The 27,005-nt window shown below is 49.5% G+C and overlaps 1 protein-coding gene across 3 annotated transcripts in view; it reads left to right on the forward strand.

The window, feature by feature from the left end:
- The window catches only part of LOC107506041 (ATP-binding cassette sub-family A member 3), a 39,948-nt gene extending 15,741 nt beyond the window's left edge, over window positions 1-24,207 (forward strand). For 2 of the 3 annotated variants that reach the window (XM_016136506.2, XM_016136507.2), the window contains exons 11-33: window positions 2,231-2,404; window positions 4,243-4,424; window positions 6,030-6,173; window positions 6,711-6,840; window positions 7,018-7,172; window positions 7,452-7,607; window positions 7,889-8,099; window positions 9,110-9,260; window positions 9,867-9,965; window positions 10,869-11,055; window positions 11,880-12,183; window positions 13,388-13,661; window positions 16,284-16,488; window positions 16,855-17,074; window positions 17,414-17,572; window positions 18,415-18,587; window positions 19,174-19,302; window positions 19,403-19,597; window positions 21,357-21,544; window positions 21,958-22,128; window positions 22,408-22,598; window positions 22,754-22,827; window positions 23,291-23,422. In XM_016136506.2, the coding sequence (XP_015991992.2) occupies window positions 2,231-2,404; window positions 4,243-4,424; window positions 6,030-6,173; window positions 6,711-6,840; window positions 7,018-7,172; window positions 7,452-7,607; window positions 7,889-8,099; window positions 9,110-9,260; window positions 9,867-9,965; window positions 10,869-11,055; window positions 11,880-12,183; window positions 13,388-13,661; window positions 16,284-16,488; window positions 16,855-17,074; window positions 17,414-17,572; window positions 18,415-18,587; window positions 19,174-19,302; window positions 19,403-19,597; window positions 21,357-21,544; window positions 21,958-22,128; window positions 22,408-22,598; window positions 22,754-22,827; window positions 23,291-23,422 (4,004 nt within the window). Of the gene's footprint in view, window positions 1-2,230; window positions 2,405-4,242; window positions 4,425-6,029; window positions 6,174-6,710; window positions 6,841-7,017; window positions 7,173-7,451; window positions 7,608-7,888; window positions 8,100-9,109; window positions 9,261-9,866; window positions 9,966-10,868; window positions 11,056-11,879; window positions 12,184-13,387; window positions 13,662-16,283; window positions 16,489-16,854; window positions 17,075-17,413; window positions 17,573-18,414; window positions 18,588-19,173; window positions 19,303-19,402; window positions 19,598-21,356; window positions 21,545-21,957; window positions 22,129-22,407; window positions 22,599-22,753; window positions 22,828-23,290 lie in introns of all 3 variants that reach the window. The other variant, XM_016136508.2, reaches the window with a different exon arrangement.
- Window positions 24,208-27,005: the final 2,798 nt, after the last annotated feature.

Consider the following 27,005-nt stretch of genomic DNA (forward strand, 5'->3'; position numbering starts at 1 on the left):
TATATACCTTACAAAGTGATCCACAATAAGTAACCATCTGTCCCATACATAGTTATGATGATATTATTGACTGTATTTCCTATGCTGTACATTACATCCCCATGACTTATTTTATAACTGGAAGTTTGTACTTCTTAATCCCCTACTCCTTTTCTAAAAGCCCTTTCCCCAGCCCCTCCCCTCTGGCAACTATCAATTTGTTCTCTGTATCTACAAGTTTGTTTCTGTTTTGTGTGTTTGTTTGTTTTGTATTTTAGATTCCACATATAAGTGAAATCATATGGTTTTTGTCTTTCTCCATCCAATTTATTTCACCTAGCATAACACTCTCTGAGTCCATCCATGTTGTCACAAATAGCAAGATTTCATTCTTTTTAATGGCTAAGTAATAGTCTATTACATATATGCACTACATCTTTATCCATTCATCTATGGATAGACACCTAAGTTGCTTCCATATCTTAGCTATTGTAAATAATGCTGTAGGGAGCATAGGGGCACATGTATCTTTTCATATAATTTTTTTTGTTTTGTTTTCTTCAGATAAATACCCAGAAGCGGAACTGCTGGATCATATGGTAGTTCTATTTTTAATTTTTTGAGGAACCTCCATACTGTTTTCCATGGTGGCTGCACTAATTTACACTCTCACCAACAGTGCACGAGGTTCCCATTTCTCTGCGTCCTTGTCAGGACTTGTTATTTGTTGTCTTTTCAATGACAGTCATTCTGACAGATGTGAAGTGATATCTCATAGTGGTTTTGATTTGTATTTCCCAGATGATCAGTGATGTTGAGCGCCTTTTCAAGTGTCTGTTGGTCATCTATATGTCCTCTTTGGAGAAATGTCAATATTATTATATTTCCCTGTTGTATAATAAAATGTGTCAACATTTAGGAGATATGCATAACTCAAGCAATATTTTCCAAATGACCAGTGTTACAAAATCATGCAAGGAGATTAATCCATTTAAAGTGCAGGCTATACTAATGGATTTTAATGTAAGAGAGTATGAAAAGTTCATTGGTTCGTTTCACTCCACAGGACACCTAGTTTTTAAGAAATTACCACTTGTTAAATGGTAGAGTGTCAAAAAAGAATATCCACAAATATCCAAAAGGCTATTAAATATCCCTACCTTTCCAACTACTTATCTATGTGAATCCAATTTCTCCATTCATTTCACCCAAAACAATGTAACACAACAGAGTAAATGCAGAAGCAGATAGGACAGTCTAGCTATAATCTGTTAAGTCAGATGTGACAGAGGTTTTCAAAAATGTAATACAATGTGCTTATCTCACTAAATTGTGGGGAATGGAGTTGTTTTTCATAAAAATATTTATGTTAACTTATAATGGGTTTACTTTTATTCTTAAATAGTTTTAAATTTTCTTAGTACTAATGTCTAATACAGTAAATATCTGTCTTATCTGTCTGTCTGTCTATCTGTGTAACCCACCTAAACAAATTTTCTTTGACATCTTTAATAATTTTTAAGGGAGTAAAGGTGCCTTGAGACCAAAGCATTTGAGGGCCACCAGCATGGACTAAAGCCATGCTGTTCTCCCCACACCTCCACAATCTGGTCTTGCTTTTTTCAGGTTACCTTATCATCAAAGCCTTCCTTGGCTACCTCATCATAGTCACAGCTCCTGGTCCAGGGAACGTCTTGTCCTCAATCTGTGCCTTGTTAGTCATTCATTTACTATCTGTGTCCCCACTGGAATATAAACTCGGGGTGGGGGGTGCATTGTTTTGTTTGCAGCAGTCTCCCTGGTGCCTGAAACAGGGCCTGGCACGGAGTAGGTGCTCAGTGAGTATCTGTGGGATGAACAAGTGAATGAGAGGGGCAGACCAGGTGAGAAGCAAGGCTGGAGATGCTCAGTATTAGTCATGTCAGGTGTATGATGTCAAGGCAATTGGAGGGGAAGTCTGCAGAAGAGGGTGGAGAAGTCAGTGTGGGGTCCCGGAATGAGGAGAACATGTACTGCCCCAGGCAGGGTCACATTCCCTAGGGCGCAAGCACTTGACAAGACAAGAGGCCACAGACCAAGGCTGGAGTTCCCCAGCACAACGTCTGTGTCCTCGCACTGAAGGTTTATGCGGGGAAGGAATCAGGCAGTTGCCCCATGAAGGGTCCCTTGGATGGAGCACAGGCTCCCTTCTGACACACTTAGACAAGTCTTTTGCATAATTTCACACTTGTCTTCTTCTCTTTATCTGTAGCCAACATGGCAGCAGCTGTCGGAGGCTTTCTATACTTCTTTACATACATCCCCTACTTCTTCGTTGCTCCTCGATACAACTGGATGACTCTTAGCCAGAAGCTCTTCTCCTGTCTCCTGTCCAATGTTGCCATGGCGATGGGAGCCCAGCTTATAGGAAAATTTGAAGCAAAAGGTGTGTATTTTCCTTTTCACAATCTGCCCTTGGTAATTAGTTACACGCAGAGAGAGTCCAAGCAGAGTCACTTTCACCTCTAGTAATAAACAGACCATCTGGACAGCTAAGTGAGCGATGCCTTTGGAAACAGGGCCTCAGTATCAGCCACCACTTGGCCAGTGTGTAGTCCTGCCTTTGAATTCTCACGAGCATTTGCCTGGAAATAGCTGTTACTGCAGGAAGACACTAGATGTGAGCATCTGCACCTGCCAACATGAGATTCCACTCAATTTCCTCTGAATCTCTGCCTGCCTCAAGAGGCATTCAGAATGATCACACCCAAGGTCTCAAAGTCCGTGGGTTTTGATCCAACCCTAGCTCTCGGTAATATGGTGCAATTAGCATCTCCCTACTTTCTGTTCCTTGGAAGCCTGCAATAATCGGTGATAAGATAGGGAGGCCTGAGAAAGAAACAAGAATATTGTTTTCTTGATTTTCATGAAATTTACTGATTTTAAAAATATTTTTAAAATATGAGGATCAAGTAAAACACTTCTTTGGGCTGACTTTGGCCTGTGGGTGCCCACTTTGCAAAACCCGAAGTAGCCACTCAGCTTTCAGGCAGTGGAGCCTGGTCTTCTAAAGAGATGAGAGGGCCCCTAGTGTAACCCTTAATCCCTCACCTGTTGGGGAGTCTCTAGAGATAGAGAGCTCACCACTTACAAGAAGGCCCCATTCATTTGTGATCACTCAGATGCCTCCCACAGAAGGCCCCGCCTCTCTTGCTTGCTCTGGTTCTAAGGCACAAGGGGTTCAGGTAAATAAATATCTGTGAGGCTGGCATGGTGCCATCTGTCTCCCCGGAGCTGCTGCATGTTGTGCTGGCTCCACTAGCAGGAGATGAAATGCAGTCTCCCTTCTAAATGACTGACCAGTGTGTATTTTCAGACCACCTGGGCCCAGCCCTGTCTAGATGTTCTCTTTTTCCAAATGAACACTCCCATTTCTTTTATGCAATTTCTAGTTGTAGCTTTTTGGTTGTGAGTCTGTGAAAAGAAGCAGGTGGGTAGCCACAGGAACCTTCAGTGTAGCTTTATCTTTAGAATTTTTTCTTCACTTGGCAATGTCTTCTAACACTTTAACTCTTAAATTTATGCTTTTTCCATGTTTAGAAGTATGTAATAAATTGTAGACTTTTTAAATACACAGTCTCTTCCGGGGTTCAAATAGTTTTTAAAAAGCCATTTACAAAGAAGACTAATGATATGATACCTCTTGTTTTTCAAATTTCTATACTGAATTTTCTTAAAACAGACAAATTTCTATTTGTTTGAAAGTGAACATTGACCAAGGTCAGAGAGCAGCCGCCTCAAGCTGACAAAAGGTGGTCTGGCTACACAGAATCTTCGAGCATCATTTAGACTGTGCTGTTGCAAAAGAGAGAGAAGACAAAACACTATGAATGACACTAAATAGAGCTTTTTATGTGTCCAGAGTATTTCCGTTTTTAAAAAAACTTGTATGAAATGTACACTGCTCCAGTGTTAGGCTTACCCCAAATCACATATACATGTATGTGTGTGCATATGTGTATATGTATACATGTATTATGTATATGGATATATGCGTTTATGTCATAAATCAAACGTGAGCCTGTCTGGTCAGTTAATGAGCTTTTGCTAGTTCTATAACATCAATTTTGTAACTTATTCTTGTCTTGAAGACCTGAGGAAAGTCATCAGGTTTGCTATAAAAGCAAGAATGGAGAAGTCATGCTGACTTGGTAGTGACACACGCAGGTGTGCCACCGAGGGCTGTGGGTTCATCTCAGGTCCATTTCCTGATGTGTCTTCCAGGCACAGGCATCCAGTGGCAAGACCTCCTAAGTCCCGTCAACGTGGACGACGACTTCTCCTTTGGGCAAGTGCTGGGCATGCTGCTGCTGGACTCCATCCTCTATGGCCTGGTGACCTGGTATGTGGAGGCTGTCTTCCCAGGGCAGTTTGGTGTGCCGCAGCCCTGGTACTTCTTCATCATGGTGAGTACGGATGCCCCTGCTCCTCATTCTGGCCACCTCCATGGGGGAGCAGGTGTTCCCAGCATTCACTCCAGGTCCCTTCCAGTCTGTGACACATGATGCTTAATCAGGCTGTGATAGAGGTTCCTGCGTGGTCAGTGAGCAGTGTCACCTAAAGGCCCTGAGACCCCCACACCCTACCCCCACCCTGCCGCTGCCCGAGACAATTCCTGCACTCTAGGGTCCAAGGGAAGGAGCTCGCTCTGGCCTACTGTCCACGGCCTCAGCACACCCCCACTCATGGCCTCACTTTCTTGTCACTTGTTGGGTTTTCTGCCTACAAGGTAATACAGCTTCTTGTAAAAAATGATTATATTGCTGGAATTTACAGCACAGCCTCACCACCCAGAGACAAACACTGCTGACGGTCCAGTGTATAGTTCTTCGGTTTTTTTCTATGCGTGAACTAACTATCCTTCAAGATACACGATGTGTATATAACATATATAGTAAATTTGTTTTTTAAGAAAGAGGATCATATTTTAAAATGCCTAAAACTTGCTTCTTTTAACTTTCTTTTAATAGTATATGTTAGATATTTTAAATACATATATATATAGATCTGTTTATAAATATACTTTTAGATTTATAAATTTCATTTTATTTATAAATATGTTTACATTAAGTTATGCATTTTAAAAAATAAACTATTTTTTAATGACTGAACAGTATTCCGCAGATGTCCCACCAGATGCTTAACTAATTCCCTGTTGATGTTCAGTGAGGGGCCATGCCAGTGTCCATTCTCTGATTCAACAAATATTTATCAAGCAGCCATTATGTATTTTATCAAATTTAAAATGCTGTGGATTGTTAGAGGTACCATTACTTTATCACTAAAAAAAGAACGATACAGTTCAACTATGGCATTCCATGATTTCTAAGACACAGTCTGACTTCGAAGTAACTTAAAATGTGAGAAATGTGTCCCTTAACACCAGTGGATCCTGGTGTGCCAGAGCTATTCCAGGTAATGGAAATATACTGAGAATTCAGCTGTGGGTTAAACAAATTCTCCACCCTCAGGCTTACTTCTGGGGTCCATTCTTCCAGGATTCGGTTCTCACCTTTTCTATGGCCCTGTCCGCACCCCTGTGTTACCTGTGCCCACAGGCCACCCTCGAGGGTAGGGAGTGTGTGCCGTTTGTGATTATACTCTTACCCCTCACACAGCCAGTCGCTGTGATGGCTAGACAGAGGACCGGTGGTTGTCCCGTCATCTAGACAGGGTGGAGTGTCATCCTCTAGATGGAGAGGCCCAGCCCTTTAGTTCCTCCTGCTTAGTTTACAAGCTCCAATAAGCCTGAGTTGCCATTATGCCACATAGCAGATTGGGAAGCTAAGGCCGAGGGCTTTCCCAGGGGCAAAGAGTGAGGGGCTATCCTGGATCCTGACCCAGCCTCGGGCCCTAAGCAGCAGTCTCCTCTGCAGAGCGGGCCATGTTGGGAAAACCAAGGACCAGCTGTTGCTTATGTTAAGCATGTCCTTTAGTTGTTGCTCTGTTTGTCACAAACATAATGAACCAACATGAATCACCTTCTGAGACCCATCTGATTTCCATCCTAGCCCTCCTATTGGTGCGGGCGCCCGAGGACGGTTTTAGGAAAAGAGGAAGAAGACTATGACCCTGAGAAAGCCCTCAGGACAGAGTACTTTGAAGCTGAGCCAGAGGACCTAGTGGCTGGGATCAAGATCAAGCATGTATCTAAGGTGCCACACCCTGTGGGGACGGGCAGGGGACTGCAGGATCACATGTGGTGAGACCTGCCTCCTTGCCCAGTGCTCTCTCCAAGCCGGTGACCATCCTCTGGGCCTTGCTTGTTGCCCCTGGATCCCCAGGACTGCTCTCTGACCAGCTCTCCCAGGCACCGGCCACCCTTTGGGCTCTGCGTCCCTAGGCCCCACTGGGAGACTCGGGGTCGAATCAGCTATACATGCTGCACCCAGACTTCACCTCTCAGCAGCTTTGTAGTGAATGCTTGCTGTGCTAGCTGCATGGTGATGCCTCAAACTCATGTGTCTTCGATTCCAGATATTGTGGGTATCAGGGGACCTGTTGGGGCAGGAGGAAGGCAAACCAGAGAACAGCTGGAGGCAGCATGGGTTTCAATCAGCACTCTGCCTAAAACTTCCCACCTTGTATGCTAAGTGGGCATGGTCCCCTCTAAAATCTTCAGTGTTTATTCCAGAGGGTAGTGGGAGGGGCCTATGGAATGAATTCCCAAGGGGCATCTGCCTTTCCTGCAGGTGTTCAGAGTGGGAAACAAGAGCAAGGCAGCTGTCAGAGACCTGAACCTAAACCTGTACGAGGGGCAGATTACTGTCTTGCTGGGCCACAATGGCGCAGGGAAGACCACCACCCTCTCCATGCTCACAGGTGAGGGGCCATGTGGCCACCATGGCCAGAGTGGGGTAACTGGCAAACCCACTCACAGGCAGGTCCTTGGGTGAAACGAGGCAAGATCGTGTGGACCTGGCAAGGCATGACTCCCCATGCAGACTGGCAGGATGCCCAGCTGAACCTAGCCCTCTGGGGTCTTCTACTTGGCTGTAGGTCTCTTTCCCCCAACCAGTGGGCGGGCCTATATCAACGGGTATGAAATTTCACAAGACATGGTTCAGATCCGGAGGAGCCTGGGCCTGTGCCCGCAGCACGATGTCTTATTTGACAACCTGACAGTTGCAGAACACCTGTATTTCTACGCTCAGGTGAGCCGGTGGGGGGTAGGACTTGGAGGTTGTTATTACTGTTGCTTGCTCTGTAGCGTGTGTGCCTGGGTTCCTGAGACAGCCAGCTGAGCCCTTAGCCTCCTAGCAAACCAAAACCTGCTCCCACAAGCCCTCCCACACCCCCGGAGTAGGAGAGGTAGGAGGGAAGTCAGGAGTTGGAGGCCAGCACATGAAGAGATGGGACAATGCCAGGCCTAGGTGCTTGCTGGACAGGCATCGGAAGCTCCTATCAAATCTTTCTGCCCACTGCTGTTTCAGCTGAAAGGCTTGTCACGCCAGAAGTGCCCCGAAGAAGTCAAACAGATGCTGCACATCCTCAATCTGGAGGACAAGTGGGATTCCCGGTGCCGGTTCCTGAGCGGGGGAATGAAGCGCAAGCTGTCCATCGGCATCGCCCTCATCGCAGGCTCCAAGGTACGGGGCAGCAGGTCTGGCCTCCTGAAGGACACAGGTCAGGGCCCCCACATGCAGTAGACAAACACTTGGGGCAACGCGGCCCAGAGTCATCACCCTCTAGCTCTCACTCAGCCTGGGCTGATTGCTGTCCCTATAGCCCAGGCACCTTGGTCCCGGACGCCTTAAATGGGCAGTCTGGTGAGGGTGGTACTGCTGCATCCTCATGGAAATCTAGCCACACAGGACCGACAGCACAGCCAGCTGGGGCCGGTGCACAAGGCTATTCCTCCGCCCTCCAGGTGCTGATGCTGGACGAGCCCACCTCGGGCATGGACGCCATCTCCAGGAGGGCCATATGGGACCTTCTTCAGCAGCAGAAAAGTGACCGCACCATCCTGCTGACCACCCACTTCATGGACGAGGCCGACCTGCTAGGGGACCGCATCGCCATCATGGCCAAGGGGGAGCTGCAGTGCTGCGGGTCATCGCTGTTCCTTAAACAGAAATATGGTGAGTGGCCAAGGGTGGGAAACATGGAGGGCAGCCCAGTCTCCCTTCCATACAGGGTCAGTGTCACTGGCCCACTGTGCTGATGGAAGTGCCCACTATTAACTTTCGTGAAGGGCCCCTGAGATCAGGCAGGGACAGGCCTTCTCTAGACTTCCTGTCTGTAGCCTCTGGGTAGAGACCCAAGGTCCCAGGCAGAGGGGATTGTGAGAATTAAGAAGGGGGGGAACCGATAGTCCTGATTTGGTTAGAATGACCATCAGTCATAGCCAATGAAATAGCAGGTGAATACAAGGGCCACTGAGAACAGCACTGCCCTGGAAGAGGCCAAGCATGCTTGCCAGTGTTGTAGCTCTCAAACCAGCATGGTCCGCAGCACGGTTCAGGGCTAGTAGGTTGCATGTGGAATCAGGACTTTCTTTGCTATGTTGGTATGGCATCCCTTCTCAAGGGCAGCTCATGGTCCAGCATGGTGCTGCCATGCCAGGTCCCATCCATGTTCATCCAATAGGGAGGACAAAGACAGAAGACAAGCACTCTTTCTCTTAGACACCCCAGGAACTGCACACCTTGCTTCTGCAGCTTCCCCTGCCTAGCACACAGTCGTGTCAAGCACATGGTGACCCAGTGTAGTCACCATCAGGCTGGGGTGGGGGCAGTGGGCTGAAGAGAGTGGCCTTCATCCTAGGGTCCATTACTGAGAAATTGGGGAGAATAGTTCTTGGGGACAGTATTTACTGTAGCCTCTGAGACTTGAAGTCCAAAGTCTGGCTTGGGTTTCACCTCCTTACCATGCTTAGCACCCAAGTTTTTTGGCATCTCTTCTCAGCTAGAGAGCAGGGGGCAAGACCTTCAGGATAGCATTGAGGAGCTCTGAGATGTGTTCATTCTGGTCCATCCGTCTCCTGCTCTAACCCCTTTCCCATGAGCTTGCCCAGGTTGTGAATCTGAGGACCCTGGCTGGTCCAGGAGATCTGGGAGACAGCCTCACGTGGGGCTCCACTGTGTTCCAGGTGCAGGCTACCACATGACTCTGGTGAAGGAGCCTCACTGCAACCCCGAAAGCATCTCCCAGCTGGTCCACCATCACGTCCCCAATGCCACCCTGGAGAGCAGTGCTGGAGCAGAGCTGTCGTTCATTCTTCCAAAGGAGAGCACTCACAGGTACGCATCCCAGAGAGAACGCACAGGAGAGGGCTCAGTGGGTCTTAAGGGTTCCGTGCTTAGGGTCATCCCCCCTGCACCTGTCAGGCTTGACCAGTGAGCATCTCTCAGCTCCTGGGCCTGTGATAGTCAGGGCATGGTGAATCTGCTTTCTGAGTCCAGGCTGCCAGGCCTCCCTGTGCAGCTGAGCTGAGAGGAACCATTTTTTTTTGTTGCAACTTTTTCCAATTTCTTGTTGCCTAATTTTGTGGGATTGTTTTCCCCATGCAGATATTTTACATTTACATGGGTCATGTCTTTTTCCTTGTGATTTCTTCTTAGAAAGTTATTCCCTGCCCTGTGATCAAATGAATATTTTGGTTGGTTTTGTGATCCCATGTAAGTGTATACTATCAAAGACTGCCTCACAGGCCAAAGAATTCATAAAATGTTATATGGGGGAAAATAAAGCAGGCAACAAAACCCAACTTTTATTTTTTAAAAAATAGCATTTCAAGGAGCTCACTTCCTTTGCCCCTCCCCCATATTGCACAGAGGTGTATATTTAAGAATGAATTATCTGGAAAATCACTGAGAAGCAACTCATCTTCTGGGGTCATTTTTCAGGTTTGAAAGTCTTTTTGCTAAACTAGAGAAGAAGCAGAAAGAGCTGGGCATCGCTAGCTTTGGGGCCTCTGTCACCACAATGGAGGAAGTATTCTTAAGGTCAGTAAATGTGTATTTTCATCAGGCTAGGACTCAGCGATGAGGATAATTTTTTTAAAGCATAATGATAAAGCAGTTCTCTTGATTATCACCTTGAACCTCGAACCTATGCCTGAGGCAGGAGCAGGGCAGTGGGCTGGCTGTCAGAGCCCGAATTCGAATCATGACTCTGTTATTAACCCAACGAGGTTTCTGACACATGCAGCAATTTGGAAAGCAAAGGGCAGCTGTGCTCCCATCTCATTGGGAATGTGTACACTTTTCCAGGGGGCCCTCCCGGAAGCACCATGGCAGCAATGGGTTTGCTAAGCTCCTCTCAGCTTTAGATAGTAATCCAGAGCATGCCTCCATCCATAATAAAGATGTAAAATTTAGCATTCAGACCCTCAGAACTAGAGGTGAGCTCGAGATGACTGACAGATTTATCAGACATTTGCTGAATGCTTATTTGGCAGATACAGTGCTAAGAACTAGAAATACAAAAATAGAATGTTAGGTAGATGTTTTTCCTTGAGGACCCACAGCTTAGAGCAATCAACAAATTAAGTATATTTAAACACAGTGCAAGTGTCATGCCCCAAGCCCTGTCCTGCCCCTCTGGAAAGAAAGCCTGGTCATAAATACTGACCTTGGTCAGTCTCCCCATGAGACTGGGCTCCCCATGGGCAGGGTCCCTGTCTGCCGTGTCTCTCTCCTGGACTTTGCTTGGCTACAATAGCTGGTCTTCCAGAGATATTTATTGATGAATGAATGAACTAACCAACTGATGAAGCCGATGTCATTCTACTTTAGTGCCTCTGACAGTCACCCTATTTTCATCTCTGCTTCCCTTCTTGGTGGAACAATAGCTTCTCCCTCCCTGGGGAGCTAAGTCACAACCAGGCCTCCTGTGTCTTGGTACAGGGTCGGTAAGCTGGTAGACACCAGCATGGACATCCAGGCCATCCAGCTGCCTGCCCTACAGTATCAACATGAGAGGCGGGCGAGCGACTGGGCAGTGGACAGCAACCTGTGTGGGACAATGGACCCAACCGATGGCATTGGCACCCTGATCGAGGAGGAGTGTACTGCTGTCAAGCTCAACACTGGGGTGAGCACTGGGGCTGGGGCTGGCCAGCACAGGAAGATTGGGAGACCCCTAAACCTCCTATGTTAGAGTCCACGGGGGAAGACTTGGCTTCAGGAGGGTCAGTGCCCTGGGAAGAGGGCAGATTACAGCTCATGCTCCCATGAGTTGACAAGGAGAAGGAAATCTCAGAACATTTTAATCGAACAATTGTAACTTCTTAATGTTCTAACTAGGCCACTCACGGACAAGAGCAAATGTTTGCTTATAATGCAAACAGTGCTCCCTTCACTGAGAGCTTAGTGTGTGCTAGTACTTGATGAGGTAGAGGCAGCACTGGCTCTGTTTTATAGACAAGACACTGAGGCCTTGGCCAACGTTGAATGGCCAGCGTGTGGTAGAGCTGGGTGAGGTCTGGTCCCTGCCGACCTGACTCAGGGCCTGATGCTCCCCACACTTAGAGAACAGTAAAGGGGTAAGTTTGGGGAACACAGGCAGCTGGGGGAAATTTGTCCATCTCCAAGCGCAGCTGGGGTCCTACTGCCAGGAGTAGGGGGAGGCAGAGGCCTTAGCTTCCCTGTAGGATTGCATCCAGTCCCCTAATGTCCTATGACAAGGAAACAGTGCCTGCCCTGCCTGTTGTGAGACCCCCAAGGCCCACATTGGTACCTGCAAGGATATGTACATATATGTCCTACATGTCCTTAACTGAGCCCTGCTAGAAGCCCAGGAGCCCCAGGGCACAAACATCCGCTGAAGACCCCAGGCGTATGCAGGGACTGTGCCTGCTGCTGGTCATGCACTGGCTCCAGAGTGACATTCACATTATCTTGTCCCCTCTGCTACAGCTCACCCTCTACTGCCAGCAGTTCTGGGCCATGTTCCTGAAGAAGGTCACATACAGCTGGCGGGAATGGAAGATGGTGGTGGCCCAGGTCCTGGTCCCCGTGACATGCATTACCCTGGCCCTCTTGGCCATCAACTACTCCTCCGAGATCTTCGACGATCCCATGCTGAAGCTGACCTTGGGAGAGTATGGCAGAACTGTCATGCCCTTCTCGGTTCCCGGGACTTCTCGGCTGGATCAGCAGCTGTCCGAGCATTTGAAGGACATGCTACAGGCTGAGGGCCAGGAGCCTCGAGAGGTGTTGGGTAAGGAGTATCCTTGGGGGCTCAGGGACCGAGCCATGCCATCAGAGCCCTGCGGACATTTGGGGTTGTTAGTTCTTCACTGCCCTGTGCACAGTAGGACTCCTGTTTTTCTTCTACCCCATCATTGTTGCACTGAGTCAGAGAGAGACGCAAGGGAGCATCTCTAGGGCTAAAACTTTGTCCAGGCAGTCATTTATTGAAGTTGTATATTTTAGGACCATTCAAACAAAATGTGAAACTTTGCTGATCTTTGTGTTGCCTTTTCTTTGTTTACTAGGCTGGTCACGACATATGTTAATGTGACATGGTATTTTCTTTCAGCATCCTAAAACCAAAACTACCTTGCATCCCTGGCAGTGGCAGTTGGACACTGTCCCGGGTTCAGAGTAGGCATCACGCTCTGGTTACATGGATTGTGCTTGAAACTTTTCTCTTTTTACTGCTCCCCTCCTACTTCCTGGCCAGCAGCTTTGAGATCTGGCATATGGAATGGTCATAAATTCTTGGCAGGAATTAGGTTCTCCTTTAAGAGAAGCTGAATGTATCAGCAGCCTAGAACAGGGCTGGGCTGGGTCGGAGCTCCTGCAGCCCAGAGTCTCCACTTGGCCCCGCCAGCAACTGTGACCCTGCCTAGCCCAAACAATGGTAGCTGCCCCTGTTTGTCACCCCCATGTACCCTCCAGCCTTGTTTTCTGGCTGTCACCCAGCCTAGCCCAAAAATTACAGGGCTCTCATAGTGCATGGTGACTCTGGAGAAATTAGGAAACTGCCATAGACACCCTGGCCTGAGTCAATCTGGAAGGTCAGATTGCCTGTTTCTTTGTCAAATGCAGGGCCTTTTAGTTCTAACCACATCACTACATGTATTTAAGTATATCTGACCTTTTTCCTTGTATAATGACAACAGGCTTCAATGGAAACCATCATAACTATCAGTACTAGGATTCCTTGTTGTGTTCCTGTCCTTTCACTCACCCTCGAATCCTGTGGTGTAGTTGTCATCGGTGTCCCCATTTCACAGCTGAGTAAGAGGCAAAGCCAGAGCAGGCAGTGTATATAGAGGGTGGAATGGCCCGCGGACAGTGTCTGTGCATGTGGAAGGTGGTTTGTCCTTTCCACAGTCCCTCTAGGCCTTCAGAGCTCCCCAGAGCATGGGCCACGGGGACTGGTAATCTGTGCTGCTGACTCTGCCATTGTCCTCTAGGTGACCTGGAGGAGTTCCTGATTTTCAGGGCCTCAGTGGAGGGGGGCGGCTTTAATGAGCGTTGCCTGGTGGCAGCATCCTTCGGGGATGACGGTGAGCGGACAGTCGTCACCACCCTGTTCAACAACCAGGCATACCACTCCCCGGCCACTGCACTAGCCATCGTGGACAACCTCCTATTCAAGATGCTATGCGGTCCTCGGGCCTCCATCACAGTCTCCAACTACCCCCAGCCTCGGAGTGCGCTGCAGGCTGCCAAGGATCAGTTCAATGAGTATGTGCACTGCCCTGTCACCCTTACCCCCGGGGCAGGACTCCATCCCCATCAGGCCAGGCTTCTGCCCCTCCTATCAGGACTATTCCTCAGGGCTAACCCCCTCAGTAATGTCAGAGGCCACCAAGAGCCACAGAGGTAAATAAAGCGTAGTTTCTGCCATCAGAAAGCTTCCTGTTCTTGGCAGGGAGAATCCCTGCCCCACATCTTCCTCAGCCCTTCATACTCACCCTTGTTTTCGACAGCAGATATGCTGGTGAAACCCCATCCCACATGCACTGAAGTCCCTGCAGGGAGCTCCCGAGGATTTGGAGGGTGGCAGTGTCGTCTTCCCAAATCTGTACCTGGCTTCTACCAGCCACTGACCCCAGGGGGTCCCAGAACCACCCCGGCTATGTGTGTGAGCAAGGACAGCAGAACTAAGCAAGGTCCGGCATCCTTGCCCCTTGGCGGCCTTGAGTTAGAGAGCCAGGAGATGTCTTTCTCCTTAGGCCTTGTCATGCCACCATGTATGTAGGACTCTCCCTCATCCCAGTCACAGACCCCCCAAAACTCTAGAAACCATCTAGAGAAAGCTAAGAAAATCAGTTAATTTGAGAATAATCACTCCAGTGCAGCTAATTAATGGAGGACAATTTCATCTCCATCCCTCATTCTAGATTGTGCCCTGGCCCTTACCATGTCTTCTTTTCTCTCAGCTACCTCCCATCCCTACCCCAAAAGCAGAGACACAGTGGCAGTCATTTTTACTCCTTTCTATGCCAGAAACAGACAGGCAGCAGGCATTTTTGTTTTAACAGCTTAGGAGATATAATTCACCTACTTTACAATCCCCCTGTTTGTACTATACAATCATATGTTTGTTAGTATATTCACAGAGTTGTGGAGTCATCACCACAATATAATTTTTTATATTGTGTTGGATTCAGGTGTACAACTTAATGATTTGTGTTGTATTGTGAAATGATCACAGTAAGTCTAGTTAATATCACCATATATAGTTATAAATTTAAATTTTTTTCTTCCAATGAGAACTTAAGATTTGTCCCCTTAGCAGCTTTCATATATGAAATACAATGTTATTGACTACGGTCGCCATGCTGCACACTGCATCCCCATGGCTTATGTATTTTATAACTAGAAGTTTGTACCTTTCGGCCCATTCACCCATTTTGCCCAGTCCCCTCCTCTGGCAACCACCAATTGGTTTTCTGTGTAAGTTTTGTTTTGGGTTTTTCTATTTTGTTCTGTTTAGATTGCACATATAAGTGAGATCCTACAGTATTTGTCGTTCTCTGACTTATTTCACTTAGCTCTCTAGGTCTACTTATATTGTCACAAATGATAGGATTTCTTTCTTTGTTATAGCTGAATAATATTCTATTATGTATGTTTGTGTGTGTATCACATTTTTAATCCGTTTTTTATTCATTTCATTATCCATTCGTTAATGAACAACAGGTTGTTTCCATGTCTTGGCTATTGTAAATAACTCTGCTATGAACATGGGGGCGCAGAAATCTTTTCGAATTAGTGTTTTTGTTTCCTTCCTATAAATATCCAGTGGAATTGCTGGATCATATGGTAGTTCTCTGTTTAACTTTCTAAGGAACCATCACACTGTTTTCCATAGTGGCTGCACCAATTTACATTCCCATCCATAGTGCACAAGCATTCCTTTTAATCCGTAGTCTCACCAACACTTGTTATTTCTTGTCTTTTTCATAATAGCAATTGACAAATGTGAGGTGATATCTCATTGTGGCTTTGATTTGCATTTCCCTGATGATTAGGGAAATGAGCATCTTTTCATGTACCTATTAGACCAGAGTATAATTTTATTAAATATTTTATTATCCCCAGAAGTCGCCCTGTGACCACTGGCAGTTATTCCCCTTCCTCTGTCCACCTCTAAGCAGCCACTAGTCTACTTTATGACTCCATGGATTTGCCTGTTTTGAATATTTCATACAAATGGAATCGTACAAAATGTGGCCTTTCATGAGTGGCTTCTTTCATTATCAAGGTTTATCTATGTTGTAGCATGTGTCGGTACTGCATTCCCCTTTTTTGGTCAAATAATATCCAGTTGTCTCAGTGCCATTTATGTAAATGTTCAGGAAGTTTTTAAGCAACAGAATAATGCCGTCAAAGCCAGTTTCTAGAAGGTGTTGCTGGCTACTAAATGTTAAGTATACAATGCATTTGTGGGGTGGGCAGTGGCAGTGAGCTGCTGCGGCCATGCAGGCTCCTGACGGTGTTGTCTGACAAGAGCAAAACAGAGAGAACCAGGCAGAGGAGTCTCAGATGTGGGAAAGGCAGAGTGATACTTGAGTGCCTTGGGGACTGGGCTGCACAGGAGACAGATTAAAAGCTACTGGGAAAGTAGCACTGCTGTCATTGGGGACAGGAAGTCCAGAGGGAGAGCTATTTTGGTGGGGCAGGGGATGGATTTTCCCGGTGCCGAGACCCCCTCTCCTCCAACTTTGGCATTCTCTCTTAAACCCCTTTAGCAGCTGGGCCGCGGCATCACATGCTTTGAATGGTAGTGAAGAAGGAATCAATCCCCTGGCTGCCCAGACGTCATGTGCTCTGTCCCTGACCTGCCCTGTCCTCTTGCAGGGGCCGGAAGGGATTTGACATCGCCCTCAACTTGCTCTTCGCCATGGCATTCTTGGCCAGCACATTTTCCATCCTGGCAGTCAGTGAGAGGGCCGTCCAGGCCAAGCACATCCAATTTGTGAGCGGAGTCCACGTAGCCACTTTCTGGCTCTCAGCTCTGCTGTGGGACCTCATCTCCTTCCTCGTCCCCACTCTGCTGCTGCTGGTGAGAGTCGCAGCTGGTGCTGAGACCTTTGCATATCCAGGGGATTTGCCTTGGGACCCCTGCACAGGCCTCAGCTAGCCCAGGGCCCATTCTGACAGCTCAGCCCTGGTTCCAAGAGGATGGTCAGGAATGCCAGGAACCCCCCTTATCAGTCTCCACGCCCCTAGCCTATTCATCTCTTTGGTTGGCCCTGGAGCAGAGTGCCCTGGTGATGGCTCCATCAGCAAAAGGAAGAAGGGGGAACCCTAGGAAGGGTCCCAGGACTGAAAGCCACCATGGGGGATGACTCAGCCTGTGGAGCAGATGGGTCTGGGTTCCTGCATTGCTCTGTGGGCTTGTGAATCTCCCCTCTCTGTGCTGCTGCAGGTGGTGTTCAAAGCCTTCGACGTGCATGCCTTCACAAGGGATGGCCACGTGGCCGACGCCCTGCTGCTGCTCATGCTCTACGGCTGGGCCATCATCCCCCTCATGTATCTGATGAACCTCTTTTTCTCGGGGGCAGCCACTGCCTACACAAGGCTGACCATATTCAACATCCTGTCAGGCATCGCCACCTTCCTCATGGTCACCATCATGCGCATCCCAGGTGGGAGCCTGGAGACTGCACCCCACTCCCAGGCAACCTGGGTACCTATAGAACCTCTTTGCCCCAAAATTCAGGGTCAGGGTAGCACTGATTTGGGCACTGGACCAGATCATGCTCCAGCAGCACCTCCCCCTTACAGTTTCAGTTGGGCCATCTGCTGGGAGGTGCTGTCCCAGGAAGGCCTAATGCCTGATCTGTGGAAGATGCCAGCTGAGTGTCCTGACCCACACACTTTACATAGGGAACATCGGGAACCTGCCTTCTCTGATTTAATCTGTCCTTGGGGGCAAGTGCGGTATGTTCCTACAGTGCTAACTCGTTTGTGAATTCTCCACACAGCGGTAAAGTTAGAAGAACTTTCTAGAACCCTGGACCATGTGTTCCTGGTGCTGCCCAACCACTGTCTGGGGATGGCGGTCAGCAGCTTCTATGAGAACTATGAGACCAGGAGGTACTGTACCTCATCCGAGGTGGCAGCCCACTACTGCAGGAAATACAGTGAGTGTCAGGCCTTCATAGGCAGCCCCTTTTTCTCTGCTCTCTCCTGGGGACCAGCCAGGGAATCCCCAGGAGCCTTGTTCCCCCATAAAGGGGGTCTTCTGGGGAGGCTCTGGAGTGGACAGTGGCCTGTGGTGTGTCAGGGAATGTCCCTTGTCTCAGCACTAAGATACCCCAGGCATGAGCACAAGAAGGGTCTTCAGAAGATGTGTGTTCACCACCACCCTGGAATGATATGCACTTCCTCCTTCCTGCCTGGCCGACCTTTAACCAATTACATCTGCAAAGGCCCTATATCTAAATAAGATCATTCACAGGTTCCAGGGGTTAGGACATGGATATGTTTTTTTAGGGGGCACCATTCAGCCCACCACACACCCTTTCTGTGTATTGAACAGTCTTTAGCTGGCAGCTCAGCTGTCATGTCTGCAGAGCCCTGCGTGTTCCCCTGGCAGACTCAGTCTCTGCTCTGTTCCTGTTACTTTATTTCATAGGACAGACTTAGGGGATGGGGAGACACATCTTACCTGTCTTTATGTCTTAGTGAAGTCCCAGAGTGAGGAAGCAAGTGTGTGTGAGTGAGTGAGCAAGGGCATGACTTGGTCGCTTATCATAGCTGCACCTTAAAATGTGAAACCACCCCAAAATGTGGGAAGTGTTTGGGGCCCCTGTGTGACAGTGACAACATGGAAGTTGAATGGACCCAATGCCTTCACAGTCTCCATGTGGATAGCTAGGGTATAGGTACCTGGTGGGCCAAGAGGGACTCAGGCTGGTACCTGGTGGAGGAGGAGGAGTGCTAGGAGAAACAGGGTGCGGCACCCTCTCCCTTGCCCACACAGATATCCAGTACCAGGAGAACTTCTATGCATGGAGCTCCCCAGGGGTTGGCAGGTTTGTGACCTCCCTGGCTGTCTCAGGGTTTGCCTACCTCACCCTGCTCTTCCTCATTGAGACTGACCTGCTATGGAGGCTGAAGACCTGCATATGTGCCTTCTGGAGGAGGCAGGCACTGGTGAGTGGCTCCTGCAGCTCTGTACCAGGAAGGTCTCCCATTGAGGCCAGACTTGCTCAGGCCAGGCCACAGGGAGGACCTCAGAGGCCAGCAATGGCCAGGGGGTATGTGCACCACATGATTCACAACCTCAAGGGTGTTGAGGTCCTCTTGGGTTCTTGGTCTCAGCAGAGGCAGTACTTCCAGGCATCCTGGTATTTGTCACATACATCTAGTCCCAACAAACAAATGAAACCTGCAGACACCACACATTGGATGTACAAATTAACCCAGGGTGAATTGGCTTCTCTAAAATATTAAGACTTCTAAGAAGAGGAGTTTCTGTCCACATATTTAAAATCTCACATCCCTCAGTTGAGTTTCCTGGTTTTCTCCATGAGTCCTGCAGTTGTTCCTCAAGCAGTTTGTGTCTCTTCAATGCTAATTTCAGGCCTTAAGGGCCCCCCAACTCTACTTTTAAAAGGCCTGAGTCTGCACAGTTGGGCTGGGCTGGGTGGGCCATCTCAGAGATCTCAGCCCCTTCTCTCACAGAAAAGGACTCCTTGGACTGGACCTCACCTGTATGGTCTTTTCCTGAAACACTTAGATGGATGTGTATGCCCAGCCATCAGGACTTCCAGAGGACCAGGACGTAGCAGATGAGAGGAACCGAATCCTGGCCCCTAGCCCGTGCTCCCCATTGGACACTCCCCTGGTCATCAAGGAGCTCTGCAAGGTAAGGCGGACACCCTCTGCAGGCCTCTGGTCTGCCCCAGACACCAGGAAGCTGGCTCCCCACCTCCCCATTGCCTTGATTTCTACTGGGGACTTTGCAGGTGTATGAGCAGCGGGTGCCCCTCCTTGCCGTGGACAAGATCTCCCTCGCAGTCCAGAAAGGGGAGTGCTTCGGACTGCTGGGTTTCAACGGAGCTGGCAAAACCACCACTTTCAAAATGCTGACTGGGGAAGAGACCATCACTTCTGGGGATGCATTTGTCGGGGGCTACAGCATCAGTTCAGACATTGGGAAGGTGGGTGCCGCCAGGGAGGTGGGGAGAAGGGGGCGCCCTGGAGACAGAGATGCTGCTCATCTCTGCTCACAAGGGGACAGCAGGATGAAGCGATGACCAGGGAGAGGGCTAAGACAGTGATGAGGAGGAGAAAGAGAACAGGAAGATAAGGGCCCCCTTGGCTGGCAGGGCCCAGGACTGGCTGCAGGGCCAAGACTGGGTGCCTCCCAGAGAAGCCACTTCTGTGGACCTGGGAGGGCATGGTGCTCACAGCGTGCTGTCCCATTAGGAAGAACAGGCTCTCTCCAGTCTGTTTACCTAGATTTACAATAATGGTGCCCTGGCTGTTCAGACCAGGCATCCCACCAAGTACCAAAAGCCAGATAAAACATCAATGACAAACCATGTTGGTAAGAGCATGAAAGAGCACTCAACATGGTGAGGAACTCTGGCTGAAATTCAGGAGTCCTGAGAGGCACAGAGGGCCACTGTGTTCCAGACACAGTGGTTGTGGATTTAGGGGCCTTGCTGAATGAAGAGGGTAGAAACAAAGGCCCATGGTGGGGGTATAATAGGAGACTTTCCCCACATGGGGCTGAATCGAAAAGGCTGCCCCTTGGGATAAGGATGAACGAGGCCTCCCTCTTGCTCCTTCACCCCTGAGGATTGAATGGAAGATTGCCTATATACTGAGCAGAGCAAAAAAAGGAATGAAGAAGAGCTTGTCCCTGGGAGTGGCCACATCTCCTGAACCGGCAGCAGGGGTCAGATCTCAATGCATGCCCTCTCTGGAAGAAAGCCTTTATCCTAGGTTTTGAAGAACCTTCCAAATAGTGCTTCAAAGCCTATGAGCAGCACACAATTAAACAGAGGAACAAGCCCTGTGATTAGAACCTGCAGACACGAGGGCCCTGCAGGAGAAACAAGCCAACCATTCTAGATTTGCAATCTCCAGACCCAGCTTATAAAACGGCTGTGTTCACTGTGTTTGAAGAATTAAATAAGACTGAAAACATATGTAGGAAAGAGAAAACTATAAATGTAATCTAGAAAATGGAGGAAAGGGTGAGAAGTCCTAAATACATTTAATCTGAGTTCCAGCAGGAAAGGAGGAAATGAGGGAAAAATAATTACTGACAAGGTAATAGCTAAGAATATTCCCAGATCAATTAAACACAAATGCTGGAAGACTAAGAACTCCAAGGAGGGTAAAGAAAAGAAACCCGGTCTCTGGAATCCACAGACTCGAGGCTCACCTGTCCCCTGCCAGCTGCTGAAGGTAGTGGGAGATAGTGGCGGCCATGCAGCACCCTGGCTCTGCTGGAAGTGACCATCTGACCAGGCAATGCCCCTCCCCAAAGGTGCTGCCAGCCAACCTCTCTTTCATTAGAGGGAGAAGGAAGAAAAGTCCTAGCACATGTTAGTTGTTAAACATCTGATGAATGAATGAGTGGGTAATACACCAGCATATAATTACATGTGGTGATCACTTAATGTAATCAATACATTCTTGCACCAACCCGCCCCCACACCGCCCATAGTGAACAAGGCTCTGGCCCATCTCTGACCCCTCATTCTGGGCAGTGTGGCTGCCCATGGGCTCCTTGAGCTGGCAAGCCCCTCCTGTGTCCCTGCTGAAGTGCTGCTTGGCCAGCTTTGGCCATGGTTGGTGCCAGGGCTTATGCACCTGCTGATGGACCACCCTGGACAAACAGACTGGGAGAAACCTGAAGGAATCTCCCTCTGACCTGCTGCCTCTCTGGCTGTGTTCCAACCCCAGGTGCGGCAGCGGATCGGCTACTGCCCCCAGTTTGATGCCCTACTGGACCACATGACGGGTCGAGAAACACTGATCATGTATGCCCGGCTCCGGGGCATTCCTGAGCGCCACATCAGTGCCTATGTGGAGAACACACTTCGAGGCCTGCTCCTGGAGCCGCATGCTAACAAGCTGGTCAGGACTTATAGGTACACCTGTGCCGCAGCCCCTCCCCTGCAACCTGATGACCCATGGCTCTTCCCAGGGTAGTCAGGGTCTCCCTTACCATGGAGCTAGACACAGGTTGGGAGCCAGAGCTCCCAGATGAGAGGAGTTCCCCTGCTGGCTCCTGCCTTCTGGAGGCAAGGCCAGCCACAGGTGATGTCACGACCACTTAGGTGCAGACTGATGGTGTTGCTGCTTCACGTGGGTGTGTGGACCAACCCCCTAGGCACAGCTTTCTCTGGGGCCTCCAGCTCTGTAAGGTGGACTTTCCAGGCACACTCCCTCATTCCTCTTCACCTGGGGCTCTCTGCAATCACCGAGCCCTGTCCTCTGCTGGGACCCAGGGATCCCATACTAATAATCAGCCTTGTCCCCTCCTACACCCCCTCTACTCCAGCGGTGGTAACAAGCGGAAGCTGAGCACTGGCATTGCCCTGCTTGGGGAGCCTGCGGTCATTTTCTTGGATGAGCCATCCACTGGCATGGACCCTGTGGCCCGGCGCCTGCTCTGGGACACTGTGGCGAGGGCCCGTGAATCCGGCAAGGCCATCATCATCACCTCCCATAGGTAGCTCTGGGGTCTCTGTGGGTCAGTGGAAGAGCTAGGACGAGGACTGTGGGAGGGATGGGCTGGAAGGGGCCGGGTGGAGAGAGACCTGACAGTAGCTAGAATAGAATCTGTGAAGTAGAATCCCAAATGCTGCCAGGTGGGCCACACTCGGAGCAAAGGAATGAGGAACACCCTGATCTGGGTGTTGATACCTTCCAACCTGCATGAGCCTTTGACATGGAAGGCAGGCGTTACCATTCCCCAGCCCTGTGTCAGGCCTCCATTCCCTCTCCCCAGCATGGAAGAATGTGAGGCCCTGTGCACCCGGCTGGCCATCATGGTGCAGGGTCAGTTCAAGTGCCTGGGCAGCCCACAGCACCTCAAGAGCAAATTTGGCAGCGGCTACTCCCTACGGGCCAAGGTCCTGAGCAACGGGCAACAGGAGGCACTGGAGCAGTTCAAGGCATTTGTAGACCTGACCTTCCAAGGTGTGTGAGGCTGCACAGAGGCATCTGAGCTTTACCCCTACCAAGTCCCACATCCCTGACCCCTGGGATGATGATCACGATTCTGTGGGCCCAGGTCACCCTCCCCTAGCCCTCTAGCCCAGCCCTCATGGAGACAAGGTCTCTCTTTTGTGCAGGCAGCGTCCTGGAAGATGAGCACCAAGGGATGGTCCATTACCACCTGCCTGGTGATAACCTCAGCTGGGCGAAGGTGAGCATGGGCCCCACCGGATTTCAGCTGTGGCTGGAGAAAGTCCCTCCAGCAGTCAGAAAGTCCCTTCTTCTGTGGTGATTCTAGGATTTTTCCAAGGAATAATCACTTACAATTTCTGCTCTAACACTCACCCTAATATCTGCTAGGTTTGGGGGTTTATACCCAAAATATTTGAGTTGAAAATATTTGGTGCAAAAGAGGAAACTAGTTCAGAGAGGGAACACAGCTTGCGTGAGGACGTACTCCTAGCTGGAAAGAGGAGAAACAGCCCCTGGACCTGCTCACCAAGCACAACCTACTCCTCCCTCTGAGAGTTCTACTCACCCTGCAGGAGCTCTAGGGGCTGACTGGGCAGAGGTAGGGTCATGGGGTCCATACCACTCCTTATGGCCAGACAACTCCCAGACCAGCCAAGAAGCAGGGCTTGTTAACAGCAGCTTTTCTGTTTTGCTTCCCTAAGGTCTTTGGTATCCTGGAGAAGGCCAAGGAGAAGTACAGAGTGGACGACTACTCTGTGAGCCAGATCTCACTGGAACAAGTCTTCCTGAGCTTCGCCCACCTGCAGCCACCCGCAGAGGATGAGGGGCCATGAGGAGCCTGGCAGGGGCAGGGCAAGTGGGTGCACAGGCAGATGTCATCTCCCTCCGAGTTAATCTTATCCTGCACCTTTATTTCTAATCACTGTTTTCTATGATGGATATGAAAATCAAGGCACAATGTGGACTGGGTGTATCGGTACCCTCACACCAGGAATCAGCATTGGAACATCCATATCTAAGGTGATTGCCAAACCCCAATCTCCAGAACCCAAGGTCCCAACCAAGAGCGGGTCCAGCAGCTTATGCAGTCAAGCTGCAGGGTCTTTGAGGAGAGCCGACCCAGAAGGGGCCACGGCTGATCCAGGGATTGAATTTCCCTATGGGCTCATGAGGAGAGCACCCAGCAGCATCTCCATGTTTACATGTGGCACAGAGCTCCTCTGGGTGTGAAGCAGGAAACCGGCAGGACAGTTGGCAGCTGGGCTCGCCAGGCTGCCCAGAATGGACAGAAAGGTGGCCTATCGCCATCCATGAGGGAGATGCCAGCTGTGATTAGGTGCCAAGGTCTTGGTTTCAGTGCAACCAGGGGCATCCTGAGTACCTGCTTCTCAGAGCATGGACACTACTCGAGGCAGAGCTGACCCTTCATCTGGCACCATCCGACCAGCATCTTCCAGAGCCGGCTGGTGCAAGGAGGGAAGGCAGTCCTCCATTCCAGACCCGGCCCTTTGAGAAGCCACCAACCGGGAGGCCAGTCGGGGACTGAGTGACCATCTATGGAGGATGTACCTAACACATGGTGATTCTGCCAGAAAATAAAGGCTGGAAGGGAACATAACCACAGTCTGCGAGTCATACACAAGATGGGGATCGTGGGCCATCACCTACCTACAGTCCTAATGCACGCCGCCTCTGTCAAGTTTCAGACAAACAAAAACAAGAGCTCGTTTTCCCAGTATGTAGTAAACTTACAGAACTCACTGCCATGAAAAAGAATAAGCCAAAATTGCAAGTGTAAAAGCAGGTTATATAAACCAACTGACATATGTCCATCTACAGTGAGGAAAGAGGAGTACAGGGTTAGTTTAGGGGGGGCGCAGACGTGGGTGTGCAGGAGGCCTCTGGCTCCAGGGCCACTCATGGTCTTTAAACAATTTTCCATTCTTCTTTAGTATCAGTTCCCTTTAATGTACTCTTTATTTCTTAGTTTTCTAAATTTCCATATGAATCTGCCTTTTATGTTCCCTTAGAATTCAGTTTTAGAAAATACTTGTTTTCATTACTTTGGTTCATTTGGGTCAGTTTTGAATTTGCACTTTTATCAGTCCTCAAAGTTTATGAATGCTACATAGTTTTCGGTAGCTCTTTAACTCCCTTTAAAATTCTTCAAACTATCATTTAGTTCCATGTTATAAAAAATAAACTTAGGGGTGATTATGGTCCTAAACATTGTCCAACAGAAAACATTCTGAAAGGCCTGCAACTTATTGGCAGGAGCTGTGGTTGCTGCACCCATGTTGGATTCACTGGGTTGTGGGAGGAGGACCATGCTCAGTAGCCCTACTATAGGGTGTCCTGGGCTGTTTTTAGGCCTACATGTTATAAATTTTTTTTTTCATTTTTCTCCTTTGATACCACAAAAAAGGGTGTGAAGAAAGGTATTTAGGACTGAAGGACTGGTGTGAGGCACATGTATGAGGCACATCTACCTCATCTTTCATCAAGGAACCATCAATCCTGCATCAATCCAGGGAGAGGTGGGTTCCTTGATGGAAGATGAGGTAGAGAGATTAGTGTGGAGACTGGCAGGATGAAAGTGTCATGATGAGAGAGCCTTCTTAGGACAGCCTGGTAGCTGTGGAGAGGATGATGCAGGCAAAGCCAAGGCTGCAGCAGTGGGGACCAGAGGGGCAGGTGCATGGCACAGTCACAGGGAGCACCCAGAGTATCTGTGAGAGGAGCCCACAGTTGCACCCAAGCATGGAGCTCGGGCAACTGCAAGAGAAACAGTTAGAATGGACCCCAGGAGCAGCAACACTGCATCCCTAAATCACCCGCAAGCCTCCTAGAAACCCTGCATCATAGAACTGAGTATCCTCAAGGAGCAGGAATGGACCTCAGACGCCTAACACACACACACTGCCTGGGCTGATTTGGGCTGTGGCATTTCTAAGCCCAGGGGAGGGGTGGGACAGGAGCTGTGGACCCCCTGGCAGGAGAGTCAGCCTGCTTTATCCCCCATTCCTGTCCCACTTTCCTCTAGACTGTTAAGCCTAGACAGTCATTAGAATGCTGGTCCCAAACAGTTGTAGCACCCGTAGGCACAGCTCTCTACAGGGCCTCCACACCCTGCCCTGTCCCAGCAGCAGTGAGACCTAGGAGACAAGGTCATGTCTTCCCTGTCCTGCATGGCCTGGTCGAGGGCTCTCGAGGGGCAGATACCCATGTCAGGGCTGAGAACAATGCCTGGTCCAATGGTGTGGATCAAATGAAATAGACAGCAGACACAGGGACTGACAGCTGTATCCAGAACTTAGAGGGCTCCAATAAGGGAAGAGGAGGGCAGCCATGTGGACAGGGTGGGGAGATCCTGCTGGGGGGCAGGGCTGAGACCAAGCCTTTCCACTGCCTTCATTATGGGGAGAACTGCCGGCAGTAGGTTACAAGTCAAGGGAACCCCAGGCCATAAGAATGGCTCCTGCAGGATGAAGATTCTGCAACAAGCTTGTTGCACACATCAGAATACCCCAGATTGCAGTGGTTTAGGAAAAAAAAAAAAAAAAAGTCCATTTCTCTGCCAGTACAAAGTCCAGCGAAAATAGTCTAGGCATTTTGTCACCATCAAGGTCTCAGGGAGCCAGATTCCACCTGCCTGTTCCATCCAAGTGGAGGCCTCTCTCTTCAAGGTCACCCCTCAGGGTCCAAGGGCTGCTGAGGCTTCCAGATGGAATCAGCAGGAAGCTGGGAAGGAGCAGAAGGGCACAGTTCCTGGCTGTCATGCTTCTGCATCCATGCCACCGCCCAGAACACAGGCTCATGGCTGCACCAAATGCAGGGAGCTGGGACACGGTCTTACTTAGCTGGGCATCCCAGATAAAACCAAGACACCAGAACACAACTGTACTCTCCGCCGCAATTGTAGTGGCAGGCTGGCATCCTCAAGGAGGTAGTCCCCCCATACTTGCTTTCATTGTCTACCTGAGCTGGTGAGACATCACCTCACCCAGGAAGCCCTGGAGACCCCCATAGACCAGCAGAAGTGGCCATACCCTAGGGCCTGTTCCCCATCCCCCACAGATTACCCTGGACTCATAAAAACAAAACAAACTGGACAGTTTCTTGCTGAGAAAATTCCAATCCCAGCTCTCTACTCCAGGATGCCATGGGAGGTCAAGGTCATCTGAGTCTCAGGGCCCCCAGCCTGGTTTCACAAAGCAGCAGAGGAGACAGGCAGGAAGAGGAGTGAACCAAGGCTAGCATCTGAAAGGGAGGCCAGAAGGTGGGCCCAAGGGCAGCCACAAGCTGTCTGGGGATGAGAGGGTGAGCATTCTGAAAGGCTGGCCTAGAGTTAGACTCCCAGCCAGGGCTGCTGATGCCTGCTGCTCCATCTGAGTGACACCGCATAACAGCTGCTGT

The sequence above is a fragment of the Rousettus aegyptiacus genome, unplaced genomic scaffold, assembly GCF_014176215.1.
Source record: "Rousettus aegyptiacus isolate mRouAeg1 unplaced genomic scaffold, mRouAeg1.p scaffold_m13_p_8, whole genome shotgun sequence".
In the NCBI taxonomy this organism is placed as follows: Eukaryota; Metazoa; Chordata; class Mammalia; order Chiroptera; family Pteropodidae; genus Rousettus; species Rousettus aegyptiacus.